Source organism: Phyllostomus discolor, chromosome 6 (genome assembly GCF_004126475.2).
Source record: "Phyllostomus discolor isolate MPI-MPIP mPhyDis1 chromosome 6, mPhyDis1.pri.v3, whole genome shotgun sequence".
NCBI lineage: Eukaryota > Metazoa > Chordata > Mammalia > Chiroptera > Phyllostomidae > Phyllostomus > Phyllostomus discolor.
This window is the reverse complement of record NC_040908.2, coordinates 155,215,418-155,241,499: the sequence shown is the minus strand read 5'-3', so window position 1 is coordinate 155,241,499 and position 26,082 is coordinate 155,215,418. Positions and strand designations below refer to the sequence as shown.

Sequence of the window (26,082 nt, the reverse complement as noted above, 5' to 3'; positions counted from 1 at the left end):
GGAGTGGGTTTGCTTTTGGAACACTGCCCCTACATTCTAAAATACAGTAAAATCAGAGCTGCCTATACTTTATTTTTATATGTGGGAATTAAGCCATGGGTTCTTCTTTTTGTATAATTTAAACTATTTATGTACAGATTCATGTTGACTCTAGTTATATAATTTCACCACGTCAGCTGGGGCCTTACAATTCACAGGGCCCTACCTGCTTTATTTACCATGTTTCCACTTTGAGTGTGTTCTGTTCTTCCTTGTCAACTACAGTCAAACTGTTTGTTTTTAGTCTTTTAGTAAAAAGTGAATTCTGAACTTTCATTTAATTTTCCTCTCCTAGACAATTAAATCTCACACAGAAGCAGATGAGAAACAAGCAGAGAGCCGCACCGTCACCCCCCCTGCCGCGCCCAAACCCAAACGGGAGGAGAACCCGCAGGTAGGCCCAGCCCTCTGGACACCTGGCTTTTTCTCACATGCAGGGCGGTGGGCGGGGGGAGCACTTGCTCCTGAATCACTCTATTTGTCTTGGCTTTTGCCTTCTCACTATGCAGTAACGTCACTGCCAAGTCAGACAGGCCTCGGGCAGACTAAGAGCGTGGCCTTGAGTGTCCATGAGCTGGCCTACAGGCTTTTCATGCACATGCTACAAATCTGAAATGTGAGATTAGTGATGATTTTCCCAGATACCCCATTGCGTTTCTGATGACGATTATGTTTTAATTTGTCTCAGCCTACATATATAAGGTGTTCAGTTCACTCAGTAAAGGTCTGTTTATATTAGGGATTACAGTTGTTACATGTGCTTTTTGTTATTGCTGTTGTATTGCACTGGATTCCCCAATCCCAGATGAACCCGTAGCTGAAAGGTAGTTTATTGACGCATAAAAGTAGGGATGAAAATAGTAACATCTGTACCACAGTTTAGGATAGAATTGTAAACTAAAATAGCAAATGAGACTCTGGTACAAGTGTAGAATGTGAATTAAATGTCCTTAGACAGGAGAATGTTTAAGTGTGATAATTTTGCACAAGCATAAAAAGAGAAATCGGACAGGTAATCTGATGATGAGTTTCCATTGGCTGGATTTTACTAGACCAGCAGTCCATTTCCTCCTCTCCTCAGCGCTGTCTCCGTAGGGAGGCCCTGCCACTCAGAGGCATGAAGCCATCGAAGCTGCATGTCATTTTTTAAAAGCAAAACAAAACAGTGATTTATTAAGCCAGTGAAGGTTTTTCTAGAACAAGTACAAATGATAGTTCTTTATGATATGAAATGGATTAATTTTTAATTTATCTTAAAGGAGGGACCCAAAACCTGAACAAAAAGGACTAGTCATGCAAACTGCTGAGAAACTTGTAAAATGACCCATAAAGTTAATAAGTACTATGCTTGGAGGGGAAAAACAGAGCCAGCTGTCAGCAAGGTTCCCGTGTGAGGAGGAACCGAGGACGTCTGGAGTCAGGGGCGCAGCGGCGAGCAGGCACCGCCAGCCCGTGCGGCAGCAGGCGTTCACCTGTGTGCTGGGTGGGACCACCGCCTTAACCAGAGCTCGCTGGTCCTTGGCCTGTGTGCGGTAACACAGACGGGGCAGAAGTTCCCGACAGCTTTTCGTTTCGTTTATCACTGGAAATCTCCATAGAAGAGGACTTTCTTTTTTCCGTTTAGTGATTCTTTGTGACCTCCTGATCCAAACTGGCAAAGATGAGCCAGATGTGAATGACCAAGAAGGGGGCTGTCACTCAATTAAAGAAAGTGCATCTAAGTGGCAGTCCTCACACCGCTTTATTAGCAGAGAACAGTTGGTAGACAGCCTTCTAATCTTGATTAAGTTTCGAGTGAATAGTGAAAATTAGGAGTGTAGTTATTTGGCAGCTATAAGATGTGTGGCATTTCACTGTGCAGAGCAGAAAATGAGCAGCGTTCAACACTACTTTTTTTGCAGAACGCTCTGGCTATCGGGGGAGAGGTGCCCATGTAAGGCTGAAATAAGAAATAAAATAAAAACGCTTCATTGAGAAAGTAGATGCAGGCCCTTGTCCTTCTGGTTTTGGTCCCTGTAACACAAGAAAGCTTGCAGGGTGGCTCCGTAGCGTTTAAGAGTGGAGCCTGTCCTGCTCTTCGTCCACCTGAACTTGACCTTTAGCCAGCAGCCTGTTGGGCTGCCTTCCCCTAGGACTCTAACTGGGAGCATGCAGTTGGCTTTGTGAGAATCCGCACTGAAGCGTATTCATCTTTTGTTTCTCTGGCACAGAAACTTGCCTTCATGGTGTCTCTAGGGTTGGTAACACATGACCATCTAGAAGGTAAGCGAAGATACTCATGGCGTGGCCTTGCTTCTGGCTTAGAGCTGTGTTCCCAAAAACGGTGTTTGATTGTATTGCTGGAATAGGAAACCGAAACACAAACAGAGTATCATTCAATCACTGTGGACTTATTTCCTTTAGAGTAAAAATTGCTATTGTTCAGCCCCTCCCCTTCCTGTCATTGTGTATCCACAGTGCTGTTGTGGGCGAACCATCTGGTTGCCTGGATTGAGGTGACTTCTGTTCACTTAGGGGTGTTTTCCCCTGACAGCATAAAGTAGCAGATGCCCCTCTGACTTTGTATTTTCCGTCACTCTTGGTTATCAGAACCTTGAGAACAGTTACACAGCTAGACCTGTCTTGGTTTTCAAATTGAAGAATGGGGAACTGTGGTTAATTCAGTCTAGGTCCGTGGATGAAGTTCCTCCACACCTGTATTACAGTGATCTAAAAATAAATCAGGACAGCTTGTTTACAAGTGATGCCTGCCATTAACTCTCAGTCACAGGGAGCCTCGCTGTGGGACCGCATGCCTTGCTTCCCGAGAGGCGGCAGTAGACGGTCCTGTGTGCTTGCCGTGTGCTTGCCTCTGCTGAGGCTGCCTCGGACAGAGAGATGGTCCCCCGTTTCTGATTTGTTGTGTGAAAGCCAGTAGTTAAAACAATAAAGTTAAGTTTTTGAGGTTCTCCACATCTCTCTTCTAATTCAAACATTTTGCCTCCCCAAGAAATCCAAAGCAAGAGGCAAGAGCGGAAAAGGAGGACAACGGCGAACCCCGTGTACAGCGGAGCGGTCTTTGAGCCCGAGGTACTCCGGCCGGCACTCGGCCCTCCCCTCTCCGTTCCGGTTTTGGTTATGACTTGGTCGGCACCCCCTGTTTGAAAACCTCCGTAAAGCAGTGCCCTGGTTGTACTCAACCAGCTTTCTGAAATGATGTTTTTTTTCTGGCTGATTCCATTATTTCACTTTTATTATTCCTGCTTTCCCCTTAGATTTTTCATAAGTTTGAACAGATACAAACCTTCCTTAAAAATCTAACTCATCCTGGCTTCATCTCAGCTGTCATCTGAAGCAGAGGCAGAACTCTCTGGAATTTTATCTCAGAGCCAAGTATATATAACAAAACACGCTGGCACTGAGACCCTGGGGTGACTGGCAATAACTGGTCGGGGTGTTGACAGGCATGCTGAGCTTGGTCCTCAGCTTTTGCCGGTATTAGTAGTGACCGTGCTATCCAACCAGTCACGTTTCCTTCTTCAATCCTCAAAGCGTAAGAAGAGTGCAGTCACATACCTGAATAGTACAATGCATCCTGGGACCCGGAAGAGAGGTGAGTACCTTTTTACATCTCGCCCTTGCTGTTGCCTTTGCTTTCTGTGTTGTGCTTCTTCCCTCTCCCCTCGGACATAGTTTTGTTGTTGTCACTCTCTGAGAATGGGGGGAAAAGAGAGTGAGAGTTCTTATTAGAGTTCTGTATACTGAATCAAATGCTGCCTCTCCTGGTAGCAAAGCTGACTCGGGGGAATGGCTTAATGCAGCAGTTCTCCCCCAAGCCCACCAGGCCATCCATGAATATAGCACAGTGAACAGCACACTGTGTAAAAGGAAGCTTTTTAACACCGTTGAGCAGAGCACAGCTCCGCTGTTGCTCTGAGTGGCGTCTAAGTCATCCTGCCGCCAGAGAGGCCAGAGCATCATCACTCTTACGTTTCCGGGAGCTGCAGACTTTCCAGGAAGGGGCGAGGGAGCCACACCGAAAACCTAGCATCTGTGAGAAGAAAAGGTCACTGTCAAACAGGCATCCAAAAGCAGAAATGCCTAGAGAGCTCCATCCCCGCACTTGACCTCCCCCGGGCAGGCGGTCTACCTCACGCTCAGGGCAGAGAGACAGCAGCCCCAGCTCTCACTGTGCGGGTCTAAATAGGTCTTAATGGCTCAGGGTTTGAGCTCATAAACAAGGTTCTGAAATTGTTCTTTGATGTCAGTAATACATCCCAAGGTCCCTTTCTCCACATGATAATGTGTCCCTGAATTATAGTTTCAAGCTAGAAAGGTTGCAGAGGGAGTGGAGTGGCATACTAATTTTTGCATATGCACACACAATCTCAGAGCTACCGGAAGCTGAGGAGGTCATCTCGACCCTTTGTCTGCCTTGGGGAGGGCTGCAGCTGCACCACTGCCACCCCCGCCCCGAAGAGCTGGCCTGCCCACCCCTAGTGACCCGTTCTCATGTCGCATCGGCCCCGTCCTTCACGTGGTCAAAATATTTAGATGAGAAACCCTAAGCCATTGCTTCATATCAGTTCCTGGGCCGCAGTAATCAATGTCATAGGTTCTTTTATGGTGTTTTGTTTTGTTCTGAGTGATTTTTAGAGGCCCCAGTCAGAAGCCACAGTTTATTGGCCTGCTGGTGGGCTGTGTCTGCTACAAGGACAGGGGTTAAATGAGCCAGAAAGACCTTGGCATCTCATGCCAAGGTCAGAGGATGAAAGCCTGCATTCCAAGCACCTAGGGCATGCCTCCAGTGGGTAAACGAAGAGCATTCATCTTCCACTCCTCCTCCTCCCAGCCCTGAACTCCCCAGAAAAGGCGAGCCAGCACGGTCCGCCTCTGCACGGCAGACGTCCCCAGTTCACACACACTTAGGTCGTAAATCATAACCGCTGGCGAAGTCACGACCCTGCGTGCGGTCCCCCCGTGCTCATAGGCAGTTGTGTGCTTCTCCGGCCCCCTTTTTTCCCCTTTGGTGTTCCAGGCATACACCTTTGTTCACGCACAGCTTACAAGCTGTGAGCCCGGCCTTAGAAGACAGGACCCTCTCAGGCAAGAGTGGTTGGCCCGGACTTTCCACACCCATTAGGGTTCGTTTATCAATACGCTGTGGCCATGAAGTGCTCTTCACAGTGCTCTTGCTCAGGTCAGGGCTCTCAGTCAGCAGTGCTGCTGAGGACAGCCTTTCCCGGGACGGGGAACAGCCCCGGTTCTTAGACACGCCGTTCACCACGTCAGTCACCAGAATGTGGTGGAACGCGGGGAGGCAGTTCCGGGTCAGCGGGGGAGGACACCCGAGTCCAGACCTGCTTCAGCTCATATTTAGCTCAGGACATCTTTTCAGTTCTTCGGTCCCAGCTACTCCTAGGACGGATCTCTCACTAGCTCTACCAGCAAGGGGTAAGAATAGTTAACTTGAATTTTTGTCTCCTTGCTTCACCTTTCTGCATCCATATAAGCAGTGAAATGACAGAAAAATAGGCAGGAGAGAAAAGGAAAAGCAGAAACCCTAAATAAATTTGTTTGAGGGAACTGAGGCTCGTTATTATTGTAAGAATGACGGTTGCAGAGAAACATTAGAGAACAACATACAGAAGACATGGGAATTCTTATTCCTGGCCTCGGCTCCCAGGGGGCTTTGGTTCTCGCAGGGGAAATCTCAAACTGCAGCAGTCCGGGAGTGTCACTGTTATCTGCCCGAGGCAAGGCCCTTCCACACGACCCAGCCCCTCCTGTCATTCATTCTCCACGCTCTCTCTTATCCTCCCTTCTTTTGAGACTCTTGCAGTTGTTTCTAATGACATTTAAACCTTTGCTTCTCTTCCTCTCTTTGGGACTGTTGTATTAACCTCTGTCTGCTACCTCACTTCCTTTTCCATGCTAGCCAATGAGGAACACTGGCCAAAGGTATGTAAGATCATGTTTCCCCCTTCTTTCCCTCCCCCTTTTCCCCTTTTGTTCCCTTCTCTTGGTATATAGGTCGTCCTCCAAAATACAATGCAGTGCTGGGGTTTGGAGCCCTTACCCCAACATCCCCCCCATCCAGTCATCCTGACTCCCCTGAAAATGAAAAGACAGAGACCACATTCACTTTCCCTGCACCTGTCCAGCCTGTGTCCCTGCCCAGCCCCACCTCCACAGACGTAAGTAACTGGGGAAAAGCTCACTGTCTTTCTGAGAGCTCCAGTCGGGGAAACCGGTGTCCTGTGTTGCCTCCTCACCAGCTGCATCTCCTTGACTAACCCTGGGACAGCAGGAACCCCCACAGGACACTGTGCGCCAGTAAGGCCGCTACTGCAGGGGCCCCGGGTCCTGCTGTGTCCTTGAGATCATGTGAAATACAACATCAGGAGGCTCAGTCGGAGCATTCAGAGTCTGGGTTTCATGTGCTGTGAATGAGTTCTCAGGAAGGAGGATGGGGCGGGCAGGCGGCTCCTATCATGGAAAGGCTGCCGTCGTCCGTGTTTGGAGGGGGGGGGTAAACAAGCCGTGTGTTCCCCTAGCGGTTGCTGCGTCCTGCTTCAAGTAGGATCCAAGAAATGGAAGACTCTCTAAAGCAGCTCTCTTCAGCTGAGTTGGTTAGAACCAGATTCCAGAAAAAGTGTCAAATACTTAGTGGTCCTTCGCCCAGAAAGTGCAGGAATGTCAGCTAGTGCCCTGAGTTGTTAGATGAGCATTTACAAAGCAGCAAATTCAGTCAACAAACACTCACTGAGCATTGCTCCGTAGCAAGCACTGTTCTTGGGGCTGGGGACAGAGAAGTGAACAAAACCAGCTCCCTGCCCCCAGGGAGTTTGTATTTCCTGGCCAGAGGCAGGTGATAAGCAAATGAAAGTGTATGTCAGGGAGTGAGAAGTGCTGTGAAAAAATGGGACAGACAAGGGGCATAACCAGTTATGGCGAGAGGTTGCTCTTTTACGAAGAATGCTGAGAGATCCACTCTGATAGGAGGGGGAGTACAGCAGGGAAGAGCATTCTCTGCAGAGGGAACTGCAGTGCCAAAGCCCTGAGGTAGAGATGTACACGGCGTGGAAGCAAAGAGGCCAGGACAGCTGGGGCGGTGGGAGATGAGACCCCAGGGAGTTTTGAGTAAAAGTGTGATGTAATTTTTTAACTTTTTATTTTGAAAAATTTCAAACCTACAAAACAGTTGCAGTAACAACACAAGAAGCCAATGTATACCCTTCACTTAGATGGACTGGTTGTTACTGTTTGGTCACCCACTTCTTCCCCATCCCCTCCACAACACACATTAACACACACACACACAGAAGCATATGCACACTCATGCACACACATGAACACACCTACACTTTTTTGAACTAATTAAAAAGATATTGCAGACATCATGAATCTTCACTCAGAAATACTTTACATCTCCTAAGAATAAAGATATTCTCTGATATAGATAGCCACCATGCAAATTGGGAAACTTGAATATTGGCAAAATGTTGTTACATGGTGTATAGTTTGCACTCAGATTTCTCCTTTTGGCTCAGTTATTTCCATTATTGCCTTAGTGGCACTTTCTTATTTCTGCTCCAGGATCCAACCCAAGATCACTCCTGATATTTATTGTCTCTGTGTAGCTCTGTACTCTGGAACAGTTTCTCAGCCGTTCTTTTGTCTCCTGTGACGCTGACATTTTTAAAAAGACAGGCCAGTCGCTGTGTAGAGCGCCCCCTCCATCCCCCCTCTGGAGGGACCTTCCCTCCAGAGTGGATTTGAGGCGTGCATCTTTGCAGGGACACTAAATAGGTGCTGGCGCGTCGTCCTCGGTGCGTGGCAGCAGGAGGCACGTGTTGTCAGCCCACCCTGTTGTTGGCGATGTTAACGTTTCCTCTCAAAATAGATCCCGTCAGGTTTCTCCACCTGTGCAGGCGCCTGCTCCCTCCGGGGAGGCAGCTTTGAGTCTGAGCGCGTGCCCCTTCCCCAACGAACCGAACCGTTTGTTACCCAGGGGTTCAGTGCCCTTTGATTATTCTTGCCTGCATGTGTTAGCTTAAGGTGTTTGCAGAGCTGGTCTGGACTTTGAAAGGATCGCTGTTTGGGATCCGGAGGAGAGACTGCGGGGAGGAAGGACGGAAGCAGGGAGACCAGTGTGGGGGCTCTGCGGTCACCCGAACAGAGCGGGTGCCGGCTTGGCCCAACAGGGCGGCGGCAGTAGAGGTGGAGAAGAGTGACAGAGTCTGCGTCTGCTCTGGAAAGCCAGCAGGATTAGACAGTGGGGTACGACAAAGAGAACAGTCGAGGGCGAACAGTGAATGGCCGAAGCTGCCATTTACTGGAGGTGATGAGAGGAGCGGCTTTGACGTGCCCCATTTCTTCTGTGAATCGCAGAGCTTGTCTTAAGGATCACCTTCAGGTAAAATGCCCCTTCAGTTTGCAGGTTCTTAATAAAGGTCTACCCCTCTCCAAAGAGCAAAAGAGTGCCCTGTGCACATCCTAAGTTAAAATTCCAGAAGCAGCAAAGAAAGTGTCCTGTTGGGAGGACCAGGGTCTTGAAGAGTCTGTTCTCTGACAGGTTTCCTTCCTTTAACACGGTTGGTGGCCGTAGACCCACCCTGGCTCTCAGGCTTCAGCGTTTTCACCCAGCTTCCTGACTTCTGGCATTAGTAACTGACTCAGGTCTTCTCTGCCTGTCCTGTTAACCAGCACCAGGCATCCCTGTGACCTGTTTGGTGGCACCAAAGCTTGTCCCAGCTCCTTCTCAGTGACAGCATTGCCAAGGGCCCGGCAGCTCAGAGCGTCTGGGCGGGGTGCTCCCCCAGGGTGGCGTGCTCCCCCAGGGTGGTGCGGTGCTGGGGACGGACGGGTCTCCAGTTCTGCTTGTGAGTCTCTCCCTGAAACAATGTTGTTTTTATTTTCTGTGATTTTTGGCTGAGGGGTTTTATAAAATGGTTTTCTTGAAAGGATCCGCTCAGATCCAATCACGGACTAAAAGCTTCTGCTGGGTTTTGTGTTAAAATGCAAATACCATTCTTTTTAGAAATGTAAAGGTAAAAGGAAACTTTTCTAAAACCACCAAATAGGTTGGTGACTTCCTAGGTTAAACCTAGTGGAATGGATTCTTTAAAAACGGTAATTGACTTCTACTTTTACAGTATCCAGCGGCGGCCGTTATTAAAACTGACACACGGGGCTCTGTGTTTTGCTGCGGGGCGGCATAAGCCCCAACAACATTAATTAAACAGCAACAGCTGAGAGGCAGGCATTTCCTGGAGATCAATAACCATCTAGAGGAGCTGCTAATACAAGACTCAGCTGGGCACTGATCCTCAGGATGTACCTTGTTGCCACTATCATCATTTTTATGGGAAGGGAAGATGTGTCGGCGTAGTTACACGATTTTTTTTAGCAAATGATGAAGCTGCAGTTGATAGAACCAGGGTGTTTCTAAAAAAGCATGTATGTCGTCAGCTCCTAGCAAAGAAGCATGGGTCAGCCACCTTCCTACTTACCAGTTAGTTTATGGTCATGGTTTGGTGAGTCACCAAAGCCCAGGCTGTTTTGGTACAGCGCCTCTGTGGGACCCCCTCTGCTCTGTTTAAGCAAAGAACCAATTCTGTGCGGGTGACATGCGTATCTTACCATTTTATATTCATTTCCGTGGGCAGTAGTTCTCCGGTATGGTCTGGAGGACCCTGAGACTCTTTCAGAGGGTCTGTAAAATCAAAACTGTTTTCCTGTCAGTGCTCCACCGTTCTTCCCCAGTTCCACTCGCATTCTCAGGCGTGGACGGTGGCATTTCCCAGACCCTGCGCGGCAGGGTGACGGCTGGCGGAGAGCAGCGCTCCGTGGGTCCTGGGGTTTCAGATTTTTCCAGCGCGCTATTTTTATAGCTTCCTGTGGTTCTGTAATTATTTCAAAACTGAACATTTTAAAACCTCTAACACAGTAAATATCAATATATATAACCCCCATAAGCAAAAGCTCCTGAGGTCCTTAGTAAATTTAAGAGCGTAATGGGAACCCTGACACTGGAAAGATTAAGAGCTGCCGCGGTGGGCCATGTGAAGAGGGCAGAAGTCTGTTTTTCTTCCTTCGGCAACTGGAAAGGAATTTTGTAATTTTTCTTTTATGTACTTTCCGCCCTCCACTTCTCGATATTCTCCTGACTCAGGAGCAGAGGAGAGTGAGCAGCACTCCTTACCCAACTAGCCCGTCTGAACCAAATGGCCCGTTTGTCTCATCTACATCACTCCTAATTTCGCCTGTGATGCATGTAAAACACTGCGAAACCGTAGAATTTTTACCAGCTTCCTAAAGACGCAGGCTTACAACGGGGGCTAAGGCTCGAGAAAGACGAGCTCTCTGGAGAAGAGCACCCCAGCCCGGTTTTGAGAATGGAGGAGGAGGCCCGGGTGCTGGTGGGGCGAGCCGCTCCTCTGTCGGTGCTGGTGGGTGAGCGGCCACACTGCGTTCTCAGGCAGCGCTTTTGCGTCTGCACTGAGTATCTTTCTCACTGCCCAGAGATCACGTTTTCTTACTAAGAAAGGTTAAAATCCAGCCTCACGCTGATGATCTCACAACTTTCTCAGCTGGTTTCCTAGGGTGCTGGATACCCTGGTGAATTACAGAGAAAGTTTCTTTTCCTGGAGAGCAATCGTAGGTCTGGGAAGATACGCTCCTTCCGCGGCGGGGGTTGAGGGTTGTCAGCATGGAAAGGAAGACTCGAGCACTGCTGTCTGCACCATCGCTTCCTGTGCCCAGTTTCCGATTTAGGCCTTTTGGCTGGCAGAATGGCCTAGAAACCTAAAACAGCACCTGGGAAGTGAAAAGGAGGAGTCTGGTCCCGTCGGGGCACTGCCGGTGCTGGCTCACCTCTGACGCGTCCCTGCCCCGGTGTCTTCAGCAGCAGCGTTGGTTCTGGTCAGAGAATAGCGCAGGGATTGACCCGCTGAAAAATACCTATTCATTTCCTCTTTTCCTTCTTCAGTGTTCTCTCCGAATTTTAAATAGACCTGCTTTTTTTTTCCCTCACGGTACCTTCTGTTCAGAGGGCTGCAGCAGACTTACCTGAGCGCGTGCGTTCGCTGAGCGGGTCGGGCAGGCGGAGCGCGCAGAGGCGCTCTTCTCCGCGCACCTGGTGCGGTCGGTGGCACCTGGTGCGGTCGGTGGCCGGGCAGGCTGCAGCCGCCCGGAATAGAATGGTCTGTTGAACGGCAAATGCCCAACGCTGGTTTTAAGAGAGAACATTGTCAGCTGTTGTCTTGGCTTTTAAATCCTTCATGTTAGAACGCTTATATAAGTTTAATTGGCCCCTGACTTAGTCTTTTCCCACTTGAAATTTCACTGTATTTTTCCTCCCTGAGCAAAGGGTTTAGTACAATTCCATTTCTTGTCTGTTGTTGTTCCCAGTCCTTCTAAATTCCCTCCAGAAACGATAGGTAATGAGAATGATTTGTGTACTTGTGTTTAGAGCACTTTGGTGGACAGGTTTCAGTGTCTTACACTCGGACTGGGTCGGGCTCCACCAAAACGTAGTAAACGCCGTCACCTGTAGAGTTAACTGTGGCCTGGTGCCCGCAGAGCTCCCCCGTAAAGCCTGCTGGGAAGTTCAGAAGCCTGCCCCTGCGCGGGGAACCTCGGCCGTGTGGGGCAGGCGGGGCTTGTGCCGTTTGTGCTTCTCCTGAGCGCCCGTGGAACACGCGGGGGGGCAGAGCGGATTGTCCTGAAGCAGGTGTACGTGCCCAGAATGTCCATGCTAGCGTGCACACTTGGCCTTTTTGTCCTCTCTCTTACCTTTCTTCTCAATTCCGTAGGGCGATATCCACGAGGACTTCTGCAGCGTTTGCAGAAAAAGCGGCCAGTTGCTGATGTGCGACACTTGCTCCCGTGTGTACCATCTGGACTGCTTAGACCCGCCCCTGAAGACGATCCCCAAGGGCATGTGGATCTGTCCCCGATGCCAGGACCAGGTACTGGGAGGGCCGAGGAGGGGAGGCACAGTGCGGTCAGGAGGACTTCCTTTCCCTCTGAGCTGGGGGAGCGGCGCCTCCGTGTACAAGTGGAGACACTCTGCTTCCCTTTATTCGAAAAGAGTTACCTTCCCATTACCTTGGCCCTTAAAAGTCCATAAGACTTTCTGCTTCATTCTCTTAAGAAGGGGCCAAACCTAGTATATGGTTTGGAGACTGTTTTGAAAATCAAACTCTTCAGTGGCAGTGCTCAGTTGGTTGTTTCATTCAGATAACAAGTGGCACTTTTAGCCCGTGTCGCCATCAGGATCAGAGAGCTGACTGCAAAGTGCCGTCTCAGTGTTTCACGGGCTCGGAAGGCAAACGTAGAATCACACGCTGCTTAGCGAAAGGGGTACATTCTGGGAAATGTCACTAGGTGGCTTTCGTCACGAGCACATCACAGAGTGCACGCACATGCACCCGGCTGTGCCGCACACCCAGGCTGTGTGGCGTGGCCGCTCCTCCCAGGCTACAGGCTGCAGCACGTCACCGTATAAAACAACATGAGGCCAAATGAGCACAGGAGAAAACGGTGCAACCGAGAGACTCGGCCACCACGAGATGTACGAGGCTGCTGGTGGCATAACACAGCGCACTGCTTTACAGCGAACTTCTCGTTTTTATGAGATAGAAGTGTACGCTCTAAAATAACAGAAAATAGTAGAGCAAACACATAAACAGCAACAGAGTCATTATCAAGCATCATGTACTGTACATACATGGATGTGCTTTACTCTTGTACGGCTGGCAGTGCAGTAGGTTGGTCACACCAGCAGCACCGCAGGAGTGTGTGTTCCGTGATGCTACCACAGCCACGACGTCACTAGGCAATAGGAATGTGCCGGCTCCCTCAGACCCTGTGGGACCGCTGAGGCGTACGCGGTCTGCTGTGGGCCAGACACGGCCGCACATGACTGTACTATTTATTAGCTGTCCCGCCCTCTTCCCCCTCTCTGTTCAGTTTCTGATTTCTCTTTCTCAACTCTCCACGTGCATTAAGGTTTTCATTGTAAGTGGTCTCAAGTCTTTTCTGGAAGTAGGCAAATTATAAACAATAAGTAGCAGGCAGTAGCTCAGCAGATGCGGGACCCTGCTCGGTGCTGTGGAATTCTGCTTGGAGAGGATGCCGGGTCTCCCCTCTCGATCTTCCTCCTCTGCCCGCTGTCTCCCGGGTGTGGGCAGCAGAGACAGTTCCCTCCGTTCTCTCCCGGCTGCCGCTTCTCGACCCCCTGGTCATTTTCCACAGGGGTCTAGATTGTACTTTCGTGCACAGCTGATACTTTATTTCCTTGGCCGTGCTGTCTCTGAGGGACACGCAAAGCTAAAAGTGAGACAGGCGGCCCGTAGCCGGTCAGGGACAACACTGCCGCGGCTGTGGACATCGTGCAGCCTCGCGGCTATGCTGGTGGTCCTGGCTGCGGGGAGTCGTTGGGGCCACGAGGCACGTATGAAAAGATATGAATGCCCAGCCAGGTCCCAGCCTCTCTCGCAGCTGGGACTCAGGTAGCTCGGCTCTTCCTGCCTCATACCTCATTCTCTCAGGCTGACATCTGGAAGTTTGTAGTTCGGAAACTGCAGACCACGGTTTTGCCACCATAATCATTCCTGGGTTTTTGTCTGCCAGTAGCTACAAAAAGTTAGCGACACTGTTGCTTGTAATCACACAGTGGACGTGCGTTTACGCCTCCTTGTCAAGGTAAAAGTCTAAAAATCGTTTCAGATGCTGAAGAAGGAAGAAGCAATTCCGTGGCCCGGAACTTTAGCAATCGTTCATTCCTATATCGCCTACAAAGCAGGTAAAGAGATACCCATAACCCCTTTTGTGTAATCTCCCCTTGCTTAAAAAAAATTACTGACAGGAAGTATTGCTTTGTTTTCAGAAGGAAATTTAAAGTTAAAAATGAGAAGCTTTTAGTGAATGAAGGGGAAAGTTGTGTAGTGCTTTTTTGGGAAGGAAAACTGGGAAGTAGGTTCTGTGCTGGGTAAAGCCGGCCCCGGCCCCTGACAGCTCCCCCAGCGCCTGCAGGGCGCGGGGGCACTAGGTGCACAGGGTCCGCGCACGGCCGCGGGGCCCAGTCAGTCTAAACAGTGGCCTTTTCGAGGAATTTATTGTTAAAAACAGTTCCCCCTTTTTTTTTTCAGCAAAAGAAGAAGAGAAACAGAAGTTACTTAAATGGAGTTCAGATTTAAAACAAGAAAGAGAACAACTAGAGCAGAAGGTGAAACAGCTCAGCAATTCCATAAGTGTAAGTGACCTCCTGGCTTCAGTGACAAATACAAGAAGTGGTAGAACTTCCTCTGTAAGTAACAGTCCGTGTGGCCTCCAAGGCTGGCTCAGATGCTTTGTAGCTGATGAACATGACCACCTTGGGCAGATACGAAGTTTGCCTCTAGGTAGAGTTAGCTCTCGGGCACTGGAGGCCGGGGGTGAATACGGTGCCTCAGCCAAGCTCTGGAACACCCTGCTGGTGTCGGTCTGAGAGCGAGAATTTTCCATCTCCCGGCCGAAGAGGCAGATGCTCAGCGACAACAGTGTAGCTACCACGCCAGTGCATTCCTGAGCATGTTTGGGGGGAGTGTGGGGCCTCACCTGGCCCTGGGCAGACACAGACCAGGTCCCCACACACGCGCCTTTCTGGTTGCCCGAGCTCGTGTGTCCATCCACATGGCCCTTCCCTCCCACCCTTTCTTCCACACAGTGCTGTTTGCATTTCCAGGTTTTCCTGATCGGCCTGAGGAAGAGGGGATTCTAGAGATGAGTACCGAAGTAAATACTGCCCGGGGGCAGGGGAGAGAGTTGTATTTGTAACAGGGATCCAGGGGCTCCTCCCAGCAGGAGCAAGTTCTTTTCCATTGCGTAGGTGCCCCTGGTTGGAGTGAGGTGACCTCAGCCCTCACAGACACTAGGAGGTGTCCTGGATTTGGTGACAGTTGAGCTGTCCCACTCGCCTGCTTTCCCTCCCCACCACGCAGGTTTCCCGTCTCTTTCCCTGCCTAGAGCAGGAGCCAACGGGTGTGAGAGGCTGAATACCAAAGACTAGTGGCCAAGCAGAAGGGGTTCTGTGGGCTGGGGTCTGATTCCAGGCACCTCTGTCCTGCCCTGGGCTCTGCCTCTGAGTTCTTGCTGCCCGAGTGCTCTCGCTACCCCTGGCTTGTTTCCTAGTCCGGGAAGCCCAGTCTGGTCCTGAGTCTGTTAGCGCCCAGCAGCACGGTGGAAACAACTGCCAAAGCAGCTTCAGCACAGCTGTGGGAACTCTGGTTTTCAAACGACTTAATTTTGTAGTATTAGAATGGGAATTCGCCTTTGGTCTTAAATCCTAGTGTCAAGTACAGTTGGCTTTTAAACCACTCACTTGCACTCTCTCTCTCGCCTCCGGGGCCTCCCCCTTCCTTGGGCAGTGGCGCCCACTCCGGTGTGGAGAGCAGGGCTAGGGGCTGCACGCCAGCCAGCGAGGGTCCTCCACCCCGCAGAGCTGGCAGGCCGGTCCGCACAGCGCAGGCTCAGTGCGCCGCCCTTCTCGTTGCTGCAGAAATGCATGGAAATGAAGAACAGCATCCTGGCCCGACAGAAGGAGATGCACAGCTCCCTGGAGAAGGTAAAACAGCTGATCCGCCTCATCCATGGCATCGACCTCTCCAGACCTGTAGACTCTGAGGCCACTGTGGGGGCCATCTCCAACGGCCCGGACTGCACCCCCCCTGCCAGTGCTGCCACCTCCACGCCGGCCCCCTCCCCCTCCTCTCAGAGCTGCACAGCGAACTGTAATCAGGGGGAAGAGACTAAATAACAGAGCCCTGCTAGGAGAAGCCACGGGATCCCGGCGGCGAGGAGAGAAAAACACTGAAGACTCTAGAAAAGCAAAGCCGGATTTCTTCTGGAAAGTACGGAATTCTTTTGGTTCTTTGGTTCCAGAGAGAGAGAAGATGCTTGTGCCAGGTGGCACCAGAGTTTGCCAATTGATCCTTCTTATTCTGTGTGTACATGCAAAGATTGGACCATGTTACATGAAATAGTGCCAGCTGGAGGTTTTTTGCCAGCACCATGCCAAGTGAAATAATATATTTACTCTCTCTATTATACACCAGTGTGTGCCTGCAGCAGCCTCCACAGCCACCGTGGGTTTGTTTTTGCTTCGTTGGGCGGGGAGCAGGGACGGGCGGAGGGAGGAGAGCAGGTTTCAGATCCTTGTTTGCCGAGCCGTTCGTTTAGGTAGAGAAGACAAGTCCAAAGAGTGTGTGGGCTTTTCCTGTTTCTAAACTTTCACTACTATAAAACCAAAAAAAGAAAATCGAGATTTAACCAACCCCAGTGCCCGGAGGAGGGTGGGGAGGGGAGGGGAGGGAGCCGGGGTGGGAAAAGTATATCAAACAAGCAGTATTTCTCCTTGTCTGTGGCGGCCCCAGCGTGCAGAGAGGGGGGCACCGAGGACCGCGGCCGGTCCTTCTCCCGAGCACCCGCCGCCCCCCAGGTTCCCCGCTTGGGCAGATCGGCGCACATCCGTGGGCGATGGGTTCCTTCCCTCCCTGAGAACAAGCAGAGCCCGGCCCGTGGCCCCTGCCCAGGGCGGGGAAGAAGAAGGGTGTGTCGAGGAAGGAAAAAAGGTGGATCGGTGATTTTACTTGAAAACAAGCTCCATCCCTTTTCTATATTTATAAGAAGGAAGATCCCGAGCGAAGCAGCACGCGACCCGGGTGTGTGTGAACTGAATGGAGACATTTCTTTCTTTTTTCTTTTTTCCCAATTTTTGTTTTTGTTCTTTTTTCCTTTCAAAACAAAAGTTTTATTTTGTCGTCTATTTTACTTTTTTGGTAACAAAAACTAAAATAAGGAATAGCAAAGCTGTTTTTCAGGCTGACAGTCCAATTAAGGTAGTCGAGACCTTGCATGGTAGAATAGGAGCCATAGTGTCAGTGAGGTCCAGTGAGTCCGTGTGAGTCCTTGTGTCATCGTTCGGGGCACTGTTTTTTTTTTATGCAAGGGCAAAATCTTTGTATCTGGGGAAAAAACAACAACAACTTTTTTTTTAATTAAAAAAGAAAAATAAAAGATATTGAGGTCTTCCTAGTGTTACTTAAATTAAGATCAAGGTAAGAAACATTGTAAAAAAAAATTACAAAAGTGCTATTTGTTTCCTAAAAACAGTGATTTCTATTAAAAAGGTGTCAGAACTGGAGAAAATGCTGTGTAGTTATAATTTTTTAGCACAGAACCTGCTGATCATGATGACATTTTGCTGCGTTTGTATCTCGAGACTGTGGGGCTCGTCTCCATGATCTCTGACCGCGGACGGCCGGACGGCCGCGGCCCTGCCAGGCAGGCCGGGGCTCCCCTGCCGGTCCCTCCGCAGAAGGACCGCCCTCTCTTCTCGGTGCAGGGGTCTGGGCCGCTGTTGCTGGAGCCCAAGCGGAGTGCGGATGGTATCAGGGCCCTGCCCACTCTCCCCTCGGATTTTGCTAGAGCAAAAGGCTGGTGCCTACATAAGATCCCTTCCTTTGGTGCTGCTCTTGGTCTTTCAGCCACCAGCATTTGGAGCGCTCGGGGGACGACTTGGAAGGAAGTGGGCAGTGAGGCTCATTGGCGCCCACGCACCTGCCTGCTGGGAGGGTGCAGGGGGCACGCTGGCTGCATCGGCCCTTGGTGCTTAGGAAGAACAAAGGAATGAGATTTCTTAAGGTTACCTGGTGTTTCTCACACAGAGAGCCCCAGGGTGGCCTTGGTGTCTGTCTTGCCTTTGAAGAGAGGTCTGAATTCCCAGCCCCTTGCTCTGCCCGCTGGCTCCAGGCCCCAGAGAGGAGTTGTCTCCGCCTTGCCCACCCACAAGCTTCCCGGGTGACTTCTGGCCGGAATCTCTGTGCTTACCTTGGCTTGGCCCATCCCCCTCTTCTAGAAAGCAGGCTTGCGAAAGGCTCAGACCACTTCTGTCATCTTGCCTTGTGGGAAACGGCTTTTGTCAGGCTCGTGTTCCCGCCGGAGTCCTCTGCCCGTTGTGCCCCTGGCCAGTGGGAGGGGGGCAGTGGCTGTGTGCCCCGAGCCCTTCCAGCGTGTGTCTCCCCGGCCGGCCCTGTGCCTCCTCACAGCCAGCATCTAGGAGGGGCAGAGAAGTTCCCGTCAGTTTCCCCCTCACCCAGTTAGACCCAGAGAGACAAAGATGGACCCTGAAAGCAGGTGGGACGGAGAGACACCTCTTAGGTGAAAGGAGTCTCACCTCTACCAGCAGTTGTCATTCATCTCCCCAGGGAGGTGACCAAAGGGCCCTGAGAGGGGCTGCGTGGCCAGCCTCCGAGTCAGGCCCTGGCTGAGGGGGTGCCTGAGGGGGACAGAGGGGAGCCCCCTTTCTTCACGCAGAAACCGAGGTGCTATGTCTAGCCAGGGAGCTGTGTCTGGTCAGGAGCAGCCGGCAGCAGCGGGAGCCCGACAGCAGGCCGTGGGCCTGTTTGGGGGCTCTCTCACTCGACTTGTCCGGGCCGGCAGCCGGCAGCCAGGGTTGCCAACAGCACGTTCCTTCTTGAGAGAAGTTGGGAAACCAACCATCACTAGAGGCCTTTGCTCAGGAAGGAGCTGCCTGAGGATCTCTGGGTGGGGCAGAGCTGGGAATGGACCCGTGTGTGGCCCGCTGCTGGGCGCAGGCCCCTCGGACTGTGCCTAGAGCTGGGCTGTAGGTTTCTCCTGAAGTGCAGGTGGGAGCCATCTGGGGAGTCAGCTGGTAGGGAGTCCAGCAATGCAACCCTGCCCCAAACCCACATTCTGGACTCAAATTTCAAAACACCCTACCGCAAAGAAAAAGCCCACCGTTGCCGTCTCCCTTTGCCTCCCTGCCCTGCCAAGGGACGCCCCCTCTCCGTCCCCCAGACCTGTGGTGCCTGTGCCCACCTGAGACACACCCTCACGACTCCCACCCCTCCCACTCCTCCCCTCCCCACACCTGAGTGGAGCGGCAGACAAATCCGAGACGGGGCCTGGCTTTGTAGTCACTCCAGGGGCCGGGCTCTGCTGGTCTGGGTCCAGGAAGCCGCCCCCCCCCCCCCGCCGCCCCTCCCCTCGTGGGGGCCGCTGTCAGTCCTGCGGCTCAGGCAGCGCCGTGCCCGGGGGGCAGTGAGGTCATGCTGCTGTCATCTTCTCATCTTCTCCATCCTCGGCTCACTTTCTTGCCAACGTGGCCTGCGGGTCCTTTCTCTCTCAGAGCCTGCCGGGTCTTGTCTCACCTCTGCTGAGCTCATCCGGAGTCCTGCTTGCTTCCTTCCTTCCTTCCTTCCACATCAGGCCCTGGGGGCAAAGCTACCGGCTGTACCTGGCAGGGAGCCGAGTGTGGGGCCAAGGCAGCCTCCAGCTGGCACCCTCTGAGGGCCCAGTGTCCCTCCAGAGGGACCACCACCCTGTCCCTGCTGCTGCTTGGCTCAGGCTCCGTGGGGGGCATGAACGGGCACAGCTGCTTGCCCCGTGCTGCTCCCAGGAGGGTGGCGTGTTCCCCACTCATCTGTCTCTGCGAGCAGTTGCCTCTCCGCCGGCTCCCACACTGCCTGTCCTGGGGCGCAGAGCCTCCTTGGGCTCTCGCTCCCAACGGACGGACGCAGCTTGCCCTGCGTGGTGTCCTCCCCTCCCACCCTTCTGGGGTGTGGTCTTTCTTACTTATCCAAAGGGCTTCATAGGAGACTTTTACTCCAGGGGCAAAAGTCTCTTCGGATGGTAGGATGGACGGTGGCCCAGGCACGATTTCCAGGCGCTGGGTTCTCCAGATTCCCAGGCTTCTGTGGTGCGGCAGCAGCCTTGCTGTGTGTGAGCGACTGTGGGCCTCGCCCCCACCCCTGGGCGGGGCGCCCTTGGCAGGTCCCAGGAGGCCCACCCTCACCTGACTTAGAGCCATCCTCGGGGTCAGCACCTCGCCAAGAAGGTAGGGGGGTGGCTTCCGAGCCGGCTGGGACTTTCCCGCAAATGTGAAGGGGAGGAAGCTGGGAGTGACCCTGCAGAGAGCCAGGGTGGAACTTGTAGAAACAGCCCCTTTAAAGAGAGAGCAGAGCTCGCGCATCCCATTGGCTCCCTCTTGCCACAAGGCCCTTCTTGAACCCTGAGGACCCCACTGTCCCCCACAGCAGCCTTTGGCCCCCGCCCCCCCTTCCAGTATCGTCGGGTCCTCGGCCCGAGTAAGCTGCAGCCAGGCAGGACAGGACAGGACAGGCAGCCAGAGGTCAGCAAGCTCTGGGCAGAAAGGAGCCGGCCAGCCCCCAACCTGTCTCTCGTCCGCGCCCTCTGTGATTTCAGTCTTGGTAGAACTTGTATTTGGAGTTTTGTGCTTCAAAGTTTTTGTTTTTGTTTGTTTGATTTTTGTTTTGAGGGGGTGGGGGGGATACAGAGCAGCTGATCAATTTGTATTTATTTATTTTAACATTTTACTAAATAAAGCCAAATAAAGTCTCTCAGCCTCATGGTGTTGGGTTTGAGGTGCGGGGAGGGTGGGTGAGACATACCAGTCCCAGCCCGGGGTGGCGGGAGATGGGGGTAGGGGGACTGGGTCCTCCTATGACTCCAGAAAGACTCAGGACCCCCAGGCACCTCCCTGGGCTCACAGGTACCCTCGTACCCCAAATGAAGAAAAACACAAAACAGCTTTTAACATTATTTATGAAAAAAGGACGCAGAGTTGAGGATGGGGGAACCGGCCCCAAACCAGCTGGGGCAGAGGGACAACACCAGGGCCCAGGTCTACAGGAGCAGCAAAGGGAGGCTCCCAGGCCCCGCCCCAGATGCTCCAGTGCAGCCCTTCCCAGAGACCTTAAATAATTTAAACAACGGAGAGTGTGAGGGCCAAGGCCAAGGGCTGGGTCGAGCCACGCAGGCCCAGCCCTGGGAGGTCAGGAGGGCCTCAGGGCTGCCGCAGGGCAGTGAGGTATTTGAGGGCAGCAGCCCCGTAGCGGCGGGACAAGTCCTGGTGGAACTCCTCCTTGAGGGCCTGCAGGCAGTCCCGGTAGGCGGTGCTGGAGCGGAAGCGGGAGATGTCAGGGCTTGGGGTGTGTGGCAGGTGGATGGCAAAGGCCTCTGGCAGCACCAGGAGCTCATAGTCCTGCGGGGGTGGGACAGACCGATGGTCACGGCCCAGGCCGGAGGATGGGGCACAGGCTTATCTGATAGGCTCTAAGAGCCAAAGCCAGGCCAAAGGGCAGATGCTTGCAGTTCTGCAGAACGTGGGACTTCTAGTGGTGCTGCCTAAGGGTGCAGCGCGCCACGGTGAGACATAGTGAGCTCCCGGGGCCCGGAGGTATTCAAAGCTGGAGGCAGCAAGGATCCCCCTCACCTGTGCATCCAGCTCCACGATGTGGGCCACCTTGTTCCAGCCAAAGCCCACGAAGCGGGGGTCATAGCGGGGACAGTCACGCGGCACCACCACATAGGGCTCGTAGTCGGCTGCCCATTGCACACGGTACGGGGCCTGAGCCTCCCGCCAGCGGGCATAGTCCGTGGGCGCGTGACCCCGAGGCCACTCGTGGTACCTGAGAGCAGGGAGCCAGGCTGAGGCTAGGAGCTCAAGGGTGATGGGGGCGGGTGTGGGGAACGGGGACAGAGCAGTGGCCTCTCCCACCTGAAGGTGTAGAGAGAGCCAGTGTCCAGCAAGGCCAGCAGTTCAGCCTTGGAACTGGGGAAGCTGAAATGGTAGTGCAGGGTCTCGAAGGCGGGCACCACCAGCGCTGCCTTCCGCCCGCCGCCCAGCTGCAGCTGCTCGATGGAGGCCCTGAGGGGAGAGCACTGTGAGCAGGAGGAGGTCTGCCCCCAGCTCGGGACCTGGTGACTCTCCAGCTTTCGGTGGGCACAGGGCCCGACGTTCGCAGGCCAGCTCCCCCTCCTGCCCTGCAGCAGACAGACTCGAGTGGCTGCTGTGGGAGGGAAGCCTGAACCCCCCTTCTCCGGCGGCCCAGGGGAAGGGTGTGGCCCCCTGCACAGAGGACCCTGAGGCCCAGACAGGAGCGGGCACACAAGCTGCCTGGGGCCCAGCCACCCACACACGGTTCCTCCGCCTCTCGCCCACCTGAGGTAGTCGTAGAGGGAGTGGGCAGGCAGGAAGTCGATGTCGCTGAGGAAGACGTAAGGCGTGAGGGCCTGGGCCAAGGCCACATTGCGAATCTGGTTGATGGGGTAGAGGGGCCCCTCACGGTACACCACGTGGTAGGCCACATCCCTCCGGGCGGAGAGCACCGCCGAGGCCTCGACGAAACGCAGGAACTGCTGGGCCTCTGCGTCTGTCAGATACAAGGCCAGGCTCATGGGGCCCGGCCAGTGTCTGCACAGGGCTTCCAGCACCTGCAGCCTGGGGTGAGGGGCGTGGTCAGCCCGGGGAGGGCGGGAGTGCCTCCCAGCTTAGCTGCTGCGGACACCCCTCAAGCACTTTTTGAGCTGCTCTTATTTAATCTTCACAGCTACCCCCTAGCGGGTACTTTCTCATTTGTCGGATGAGAAAACTGAGAGCCAGAAGTAGGAAGACTTGCCCATAGTCCCACAACTGCGGAGGGGAACTTCTGGGCATCTGATCGATTCCCAAAGCCCACACCCTCTCCACACACTCTCCACTGTGTCCAGTGTGTCCAACTTCTGGAACTCCCCAGGCATCAGGCCCCGAAAGTCCTTCCTTCCACCAAATGTAACCTGCCTCTCAAAATGCCCAGTCTCAGCCCCGGCCATGCTCTCTGCGGCTGCCTTCAGCCTCCTCACCGGTCCATGGAGAGCTGGGCCACAAGGGTGACATCGTGGGGCCGGGGGGGTGGCGGCTCGTGGGGCAGGAAAGTGATGTGCACGCGGTGCACCAGGAGCTGCTGCTGCCGGAACGCAAGGCAGGCGTCCTCCTCGTCGAGCTGTGCCAGGGCCCGCTGCAACTGAGGGGGGCAGAGGGCGGGAGGACCAGGGCCAGGGCAGGAGGACAAGTCCCCATCCCGGGCTGGGTCGCACCAGAGTCTCCCCAGTGCCAGCGAAGGCTCAGCCTCTCACCTGCTCAGCCTCCGGGGGCAGCGGGCTGGGACAGCCAAAGAGCTCTCTCCGCAGCAGGTTCCCGTCGTACTCCAGGAAGGTCAGGTGGAGGGTGCGGAAGAATTCCACGTGCTTGTTCTTCACACGTAGCTTCTTTGGTGAGTTCCAGTGGATCACCTGGGACCCGGCATGGTATCAGTGGGGGGATGGGTGCAGGAGTCCCCATCCTCAGCCCACAACCACCGCTCAGCTCCCCACCTGCCCTCACCTTGATGTCAGCCGCCTCCAGGTAGCAGCGCTCCGCCAGCGTGTGGTCCGACAGCTGCACATTCCAGACGCAGGGCAGGGGCTGCACCAGCCCCGGGTGCCCCTTGATGACGGCATTGAAGATGTCCTGGGCAGACACAGCCGTCTCGCCTTGGCCCTGAGCCTGTGCTCCCCCACCCCCCCACCACCGCAAGGCTCCCCCAGACCTGGTCAGCCAGGGAGGTGGCGGGCAGGGAGAGGAGCTCCTGTGTAGCCGTCAGCTTCCACATCTGCTCCCAGCCAGCCCGCCGGAGCCGGTCCAGCCGCAGGAGGATCACACCTGCCCACGGGGAGGAGTTATCATCCCCACCTGGAACGACCCAGCTCTTGGGGCCAGTGGTCGTGCAGGTGACTTTGGGATGTTTGTTTATTTTTTTGATTTACTGGCATTTTCTGTCAGACATGATCATGGACAATCTCTGTCAGCACCCAAACCTCAGCGTGCAGAACACAGCCATCTTCTCACACTTGGGAATCCTGGGGCTGGTAAAATCCCCATTTAATGGACCAGGAAACCGAGTCACAGGGAGACCAAGTGACTTGGCCCAAGTCATCGGCCACGGTTGGCACTGTTTTCTGGCTCTTCTCCCAGTGTTCTGTCCACAGCACTATTCTTCCTGGGGGGCTTCCTAGTACTCCGTGCCCGGCCCAGTCCCTGGAGCCACCCCCCCACCACTGTCCCCACCTGTGTTAAACCCCCGGCCCAAGGCGGGCCAGGGCCTGTGGTTCCTCCAGAGGTTGCCCAGGTACCAGTCGCTCTGGTTCTCCACGAGACCGATCGCCTGCTCGTCTGGGAGGGGAGGGCACGAGGGAGCTGCCTGAGGCTGCCACTGGGCCTCCGCTGAGGGCTAGGCCACAGGGGGGGCTTGGGCGGGCCTGGGAGGGGGGTTGGCTGGGGCGAGGCCCCAGGCCTCTCACCAGAAAAGTGAGCAAAGAGTGCCCAGAGCTCCGCAATGTCAGAGGCGAAGGTGACGTCCGTGTCTAAGACAACAACACGGGCCAGGTCGGGCGGCAGGGCGCCGGGCAGCACTAGCTTCATCAGCCCGTAGAGGCCAGAGTAGTGCTTGTTGGGGATCCAGGAGACCTGGGGCTGTGGGCAGGAAGGGCAGGGTCTGAGCTGGCAAAGGGCCTGTGAGCACCGGACCACACTCAGGGTGACTCGGGGTGGGGGGGAGGGGGGGAGCCCCAGGAGGGGTGAGGGATTTGAGCTTCAGAGGTGTGGTTGAACTGGGGGTTCCCGGCAACGCTGCCCTCTCCTCCCCTGGCCCCCTGGCCCTGGGAGGAAGGAGAGGGCTGGGGGAGAGGGGCAGCGGGGGGTGGTACACAAGGGCCAGGGCTCCTGCCTTGAGCTCATCAGCGTCATAGAAGCTGACCCGGACAGCGGGCACCATCCATGTGTGGAAGAGCGTCTCCAGAATGTTCCTGGCGACAGCATCAGTCACCAGGTGGAGGTGCAGTGGGTTTTTCCTGTGGGAGGGACAGGGGAGGAAAGCTGGGAAGGCCCAGAGGGTACCACCTGGGACAGACCCCACCCCAAGAGGCTCGGAAGTGGAAACACCAACTTTGTGATTCTGCCCAAGACTTTGTTCTGTTCCCCACTCCTGGCCGCCCCCCACCCCCACCCCGGCCGTACCTGTAGAAGAGCATGGACTTCACCAGAGTGATTACATCTCGGCTGCTCTTATGTCCTGCACACACGATTGCCACGTGCAAGAGCTGGGGGAGAGACGCTGAGGTTGGCGGCAGCCCCCTTCCGCACCAGACGGTGAGGACCCGCGGCTGGGCCGGCCTGGCCTAGGGCAGTGTAGCCCCACCGGCATCCGAGCTAGGGGAGAGTGGTGGGGAGCAGCGGCGCACCTCCGTCATTTCGCCAGTGGGGAAACTGAGACTGGTCCAAGGGGAGGTGCGAACCCGAGGCGGCCCTAGCTGGCTGGTCAAGGCCAGAGCTAACACCAGGTGTTGCGATTCCCGTAAGTTCCCAGGTGGCCGGGCTGGGAGGCGCGGCGTCCCCGGGATTCCCGCCACCGGAGGTCGCGCACACCTACCTCGCACCTGGGAGGCAGCGGCCGTGGCGGGACGCAGTCCGAATGGTTGTGGCCCCGGTGGTCCACCTGTGGGTCTCCGTCGAGGGCAGCAGCCCCCCGTGGCCGCCCGTCGAGGGGAATGCGTGGCGTCAGCACACAGGGGAAGGCTCCCGAGCGTCCCCGCTCGCGGCGCTCGCACTCCAGATCCTCGCGGAACAGGAAGAATCCAAAAAGCAGCAGCAACAGCAGCAGCAGCGCGGCGGCCCCCAGCGCCCGGGGGCGCCCTCGGGGCAGCATGGCAGGCTGAGGGGGCTCTCAGGGCGGGGCGCGACCCCGGGCTGCGGATTCCATCTCGGGCCCCACGAACCCCGGAGGGAGAGAGGAGGGTCGGCCTTGGGGCGGTGGGGCCCGACGGACGCCCGGAACGCTCCCGCGCTGAATCGCCACCTCACCTACTCCAGCTGCCTGGGAGCTCGGACATTACTCTTCCAGGAGCCAGCCCGGGTGCGGGAGGGCGGGGTGGAGAGGGGTGGAGGCGTAGGCCAACCCGTCTGAGCAGGAGCCGGTCCCGCCCCCAACCTGGGTTCAGGTTTCATCTCTGCTTGGCTGAACCTGAAGGGGAGGGGAGACCCCCAGGGGGAGGGTCTCCGCCCCGCCGCTGCTCCGGCTGCCGACCTTCCCCCTCCAGGGCGGGAGGAACCCAAGAAAGCCGCTGGACTACTGGAGGAAGCGGGGGCCGCCAACGGGAAGGCCTGGTCCCCTCTACCTG

At 54.6% G+C, this 26,082-nt stretch overlaps 2 protein-coding genes and 1 long non-coding RNA gene across 18 annotated transcripts in view; 1 reads left to right on the top strand and 2 right to left on the bottom strand.

The window, feature by feature from the left end:
* The window catches only part of PHF21A (PHD finger protein 21A), a 163,128-nt gene extending 145,914 nt beyond the window's left edge, over positions 1-17,214 (top strand). For 10 of the 15 annotated variants that reach the window (XM_028517525.2, XM_036029307.1, XM_036029316.1 and 7 more), the window contains 9 exons: positions 335-433; positions 2,250-2,301; positions 3,029-3,108; positions 3,571-3,631; positions 6,052-6,215; positions 11,838-11,993; positions 13,756-13,831; positions 14,178-14,281; positions 15,566-17,214. In XM_028517525.2, the coding sequence (XP_028373326.1) occupies positions 335-433; positions 2,250-2,301; positions 3,029-3,108; positions 3,571-3,631; positions 6,052-6,215; positions 11,838-11,993; positions 13,756-13,831; positions 14,178-14,281; positions 15,566-15,823 (1,050 nt within the window). In that variant the 3' untranslated portion in view covers positions 15,824-17,214. Of the gene's footprint in view, positions 1-334; positions 434-2,249; positions 2,302-3,028; positions 3,109-3,570; positions 3,632-5,956; positions 5,980-6,051; positions 6,216-11,837; positions 11,994-13,755; positions 13,832-14,177; positions 14,282-15,565 lie in introns of all 15 variants that reach the window. The other 5 variants (XM_036029312.1, XM_036029311.1, XM_036029315.1 and 2 more) reach the window with 1 other exon arrangement.
* LOC118501337 lies at positions 1,274-12,238 on the bottom strand. Its single transcript, XR_004903972.1, has 3 exons — positions 12,228-12,238; positions 4,169-4,174; positions 1,274-1,450 (listed from the first exon to the last, which is right to left on the bottom strand). It is a non-coding gene; the product is annotated as an uncharacterized LOC118501337 (long non-coding RNA).
* Positions 17,215-20,635: 3,421 nt separating the features above from the next.
* LARGE2 (LARGE xylosyl- and glucuronyltransferase 2) lies at positions 20,636-25,807 on the bottom strand. Of its 2 annotated transcripts, XM_028517205.2 has the most exons (13): positions 25,335-25,807; positions 24,923-25,005; positions 24,633-24,756; positions 24,208-24,379; positions 23,975-24,079; positions 23,457-23,569; positions 23,252-23,377; positions 23,005-23,160; positions 22,732-22,892; positions 22,052-22,330; positions 21,608-21,757; positions 21,323-21,518; positions 20,636-21,091 (listed from the first exon to the last, which is right to left on the bottom strand). In XM_028517205.2, exons 1-13 carry the CDS (start codon positions 25,608-25,610, stop codon positions 20,894-20,896), a joined length of 2,139 nt encoding a protein of 712 aa, XP_028373006.1. In that variant the 5' UTR covers positions 25,611-25,807; the 3' UTR covers positions 20,636-20,893. The 2 variants fall into 2 exon arrangements, with proteins under 2 accessions (XP_028373006.1, XP_035885195.1); XM_036029302.1 differs by lacking the exon at positions 23,975-24,079.
* Between the last annotated feature and the right edge of the window lie 275 nt (positions 25,808-26,082).

Coding starts and splice junctions, on each gene's coding strand:
- LARGE2 (XM_028517205.2), bottom strand. CDS start 25,610: ATGCTGCCCCGAGGGCGCCCCCGGGCGCTGGGGGCCGCCGCGCTGCTG. Junction 24,380..24,632: donor ATGACGCTGATGAGCTCAAG/GCAGGAGCCCTG, acceptor TCCTGCCCACAG/CCCCAGGTCTCCTGGATCCC. Junction 22,893..23,004: donor TGCCCCCGGAGGCTGAGCAG/GTGAGAGGCTGA, acceptor TGCCCCCCTCAG/TTGCAGCGGGCCCTGGCACA.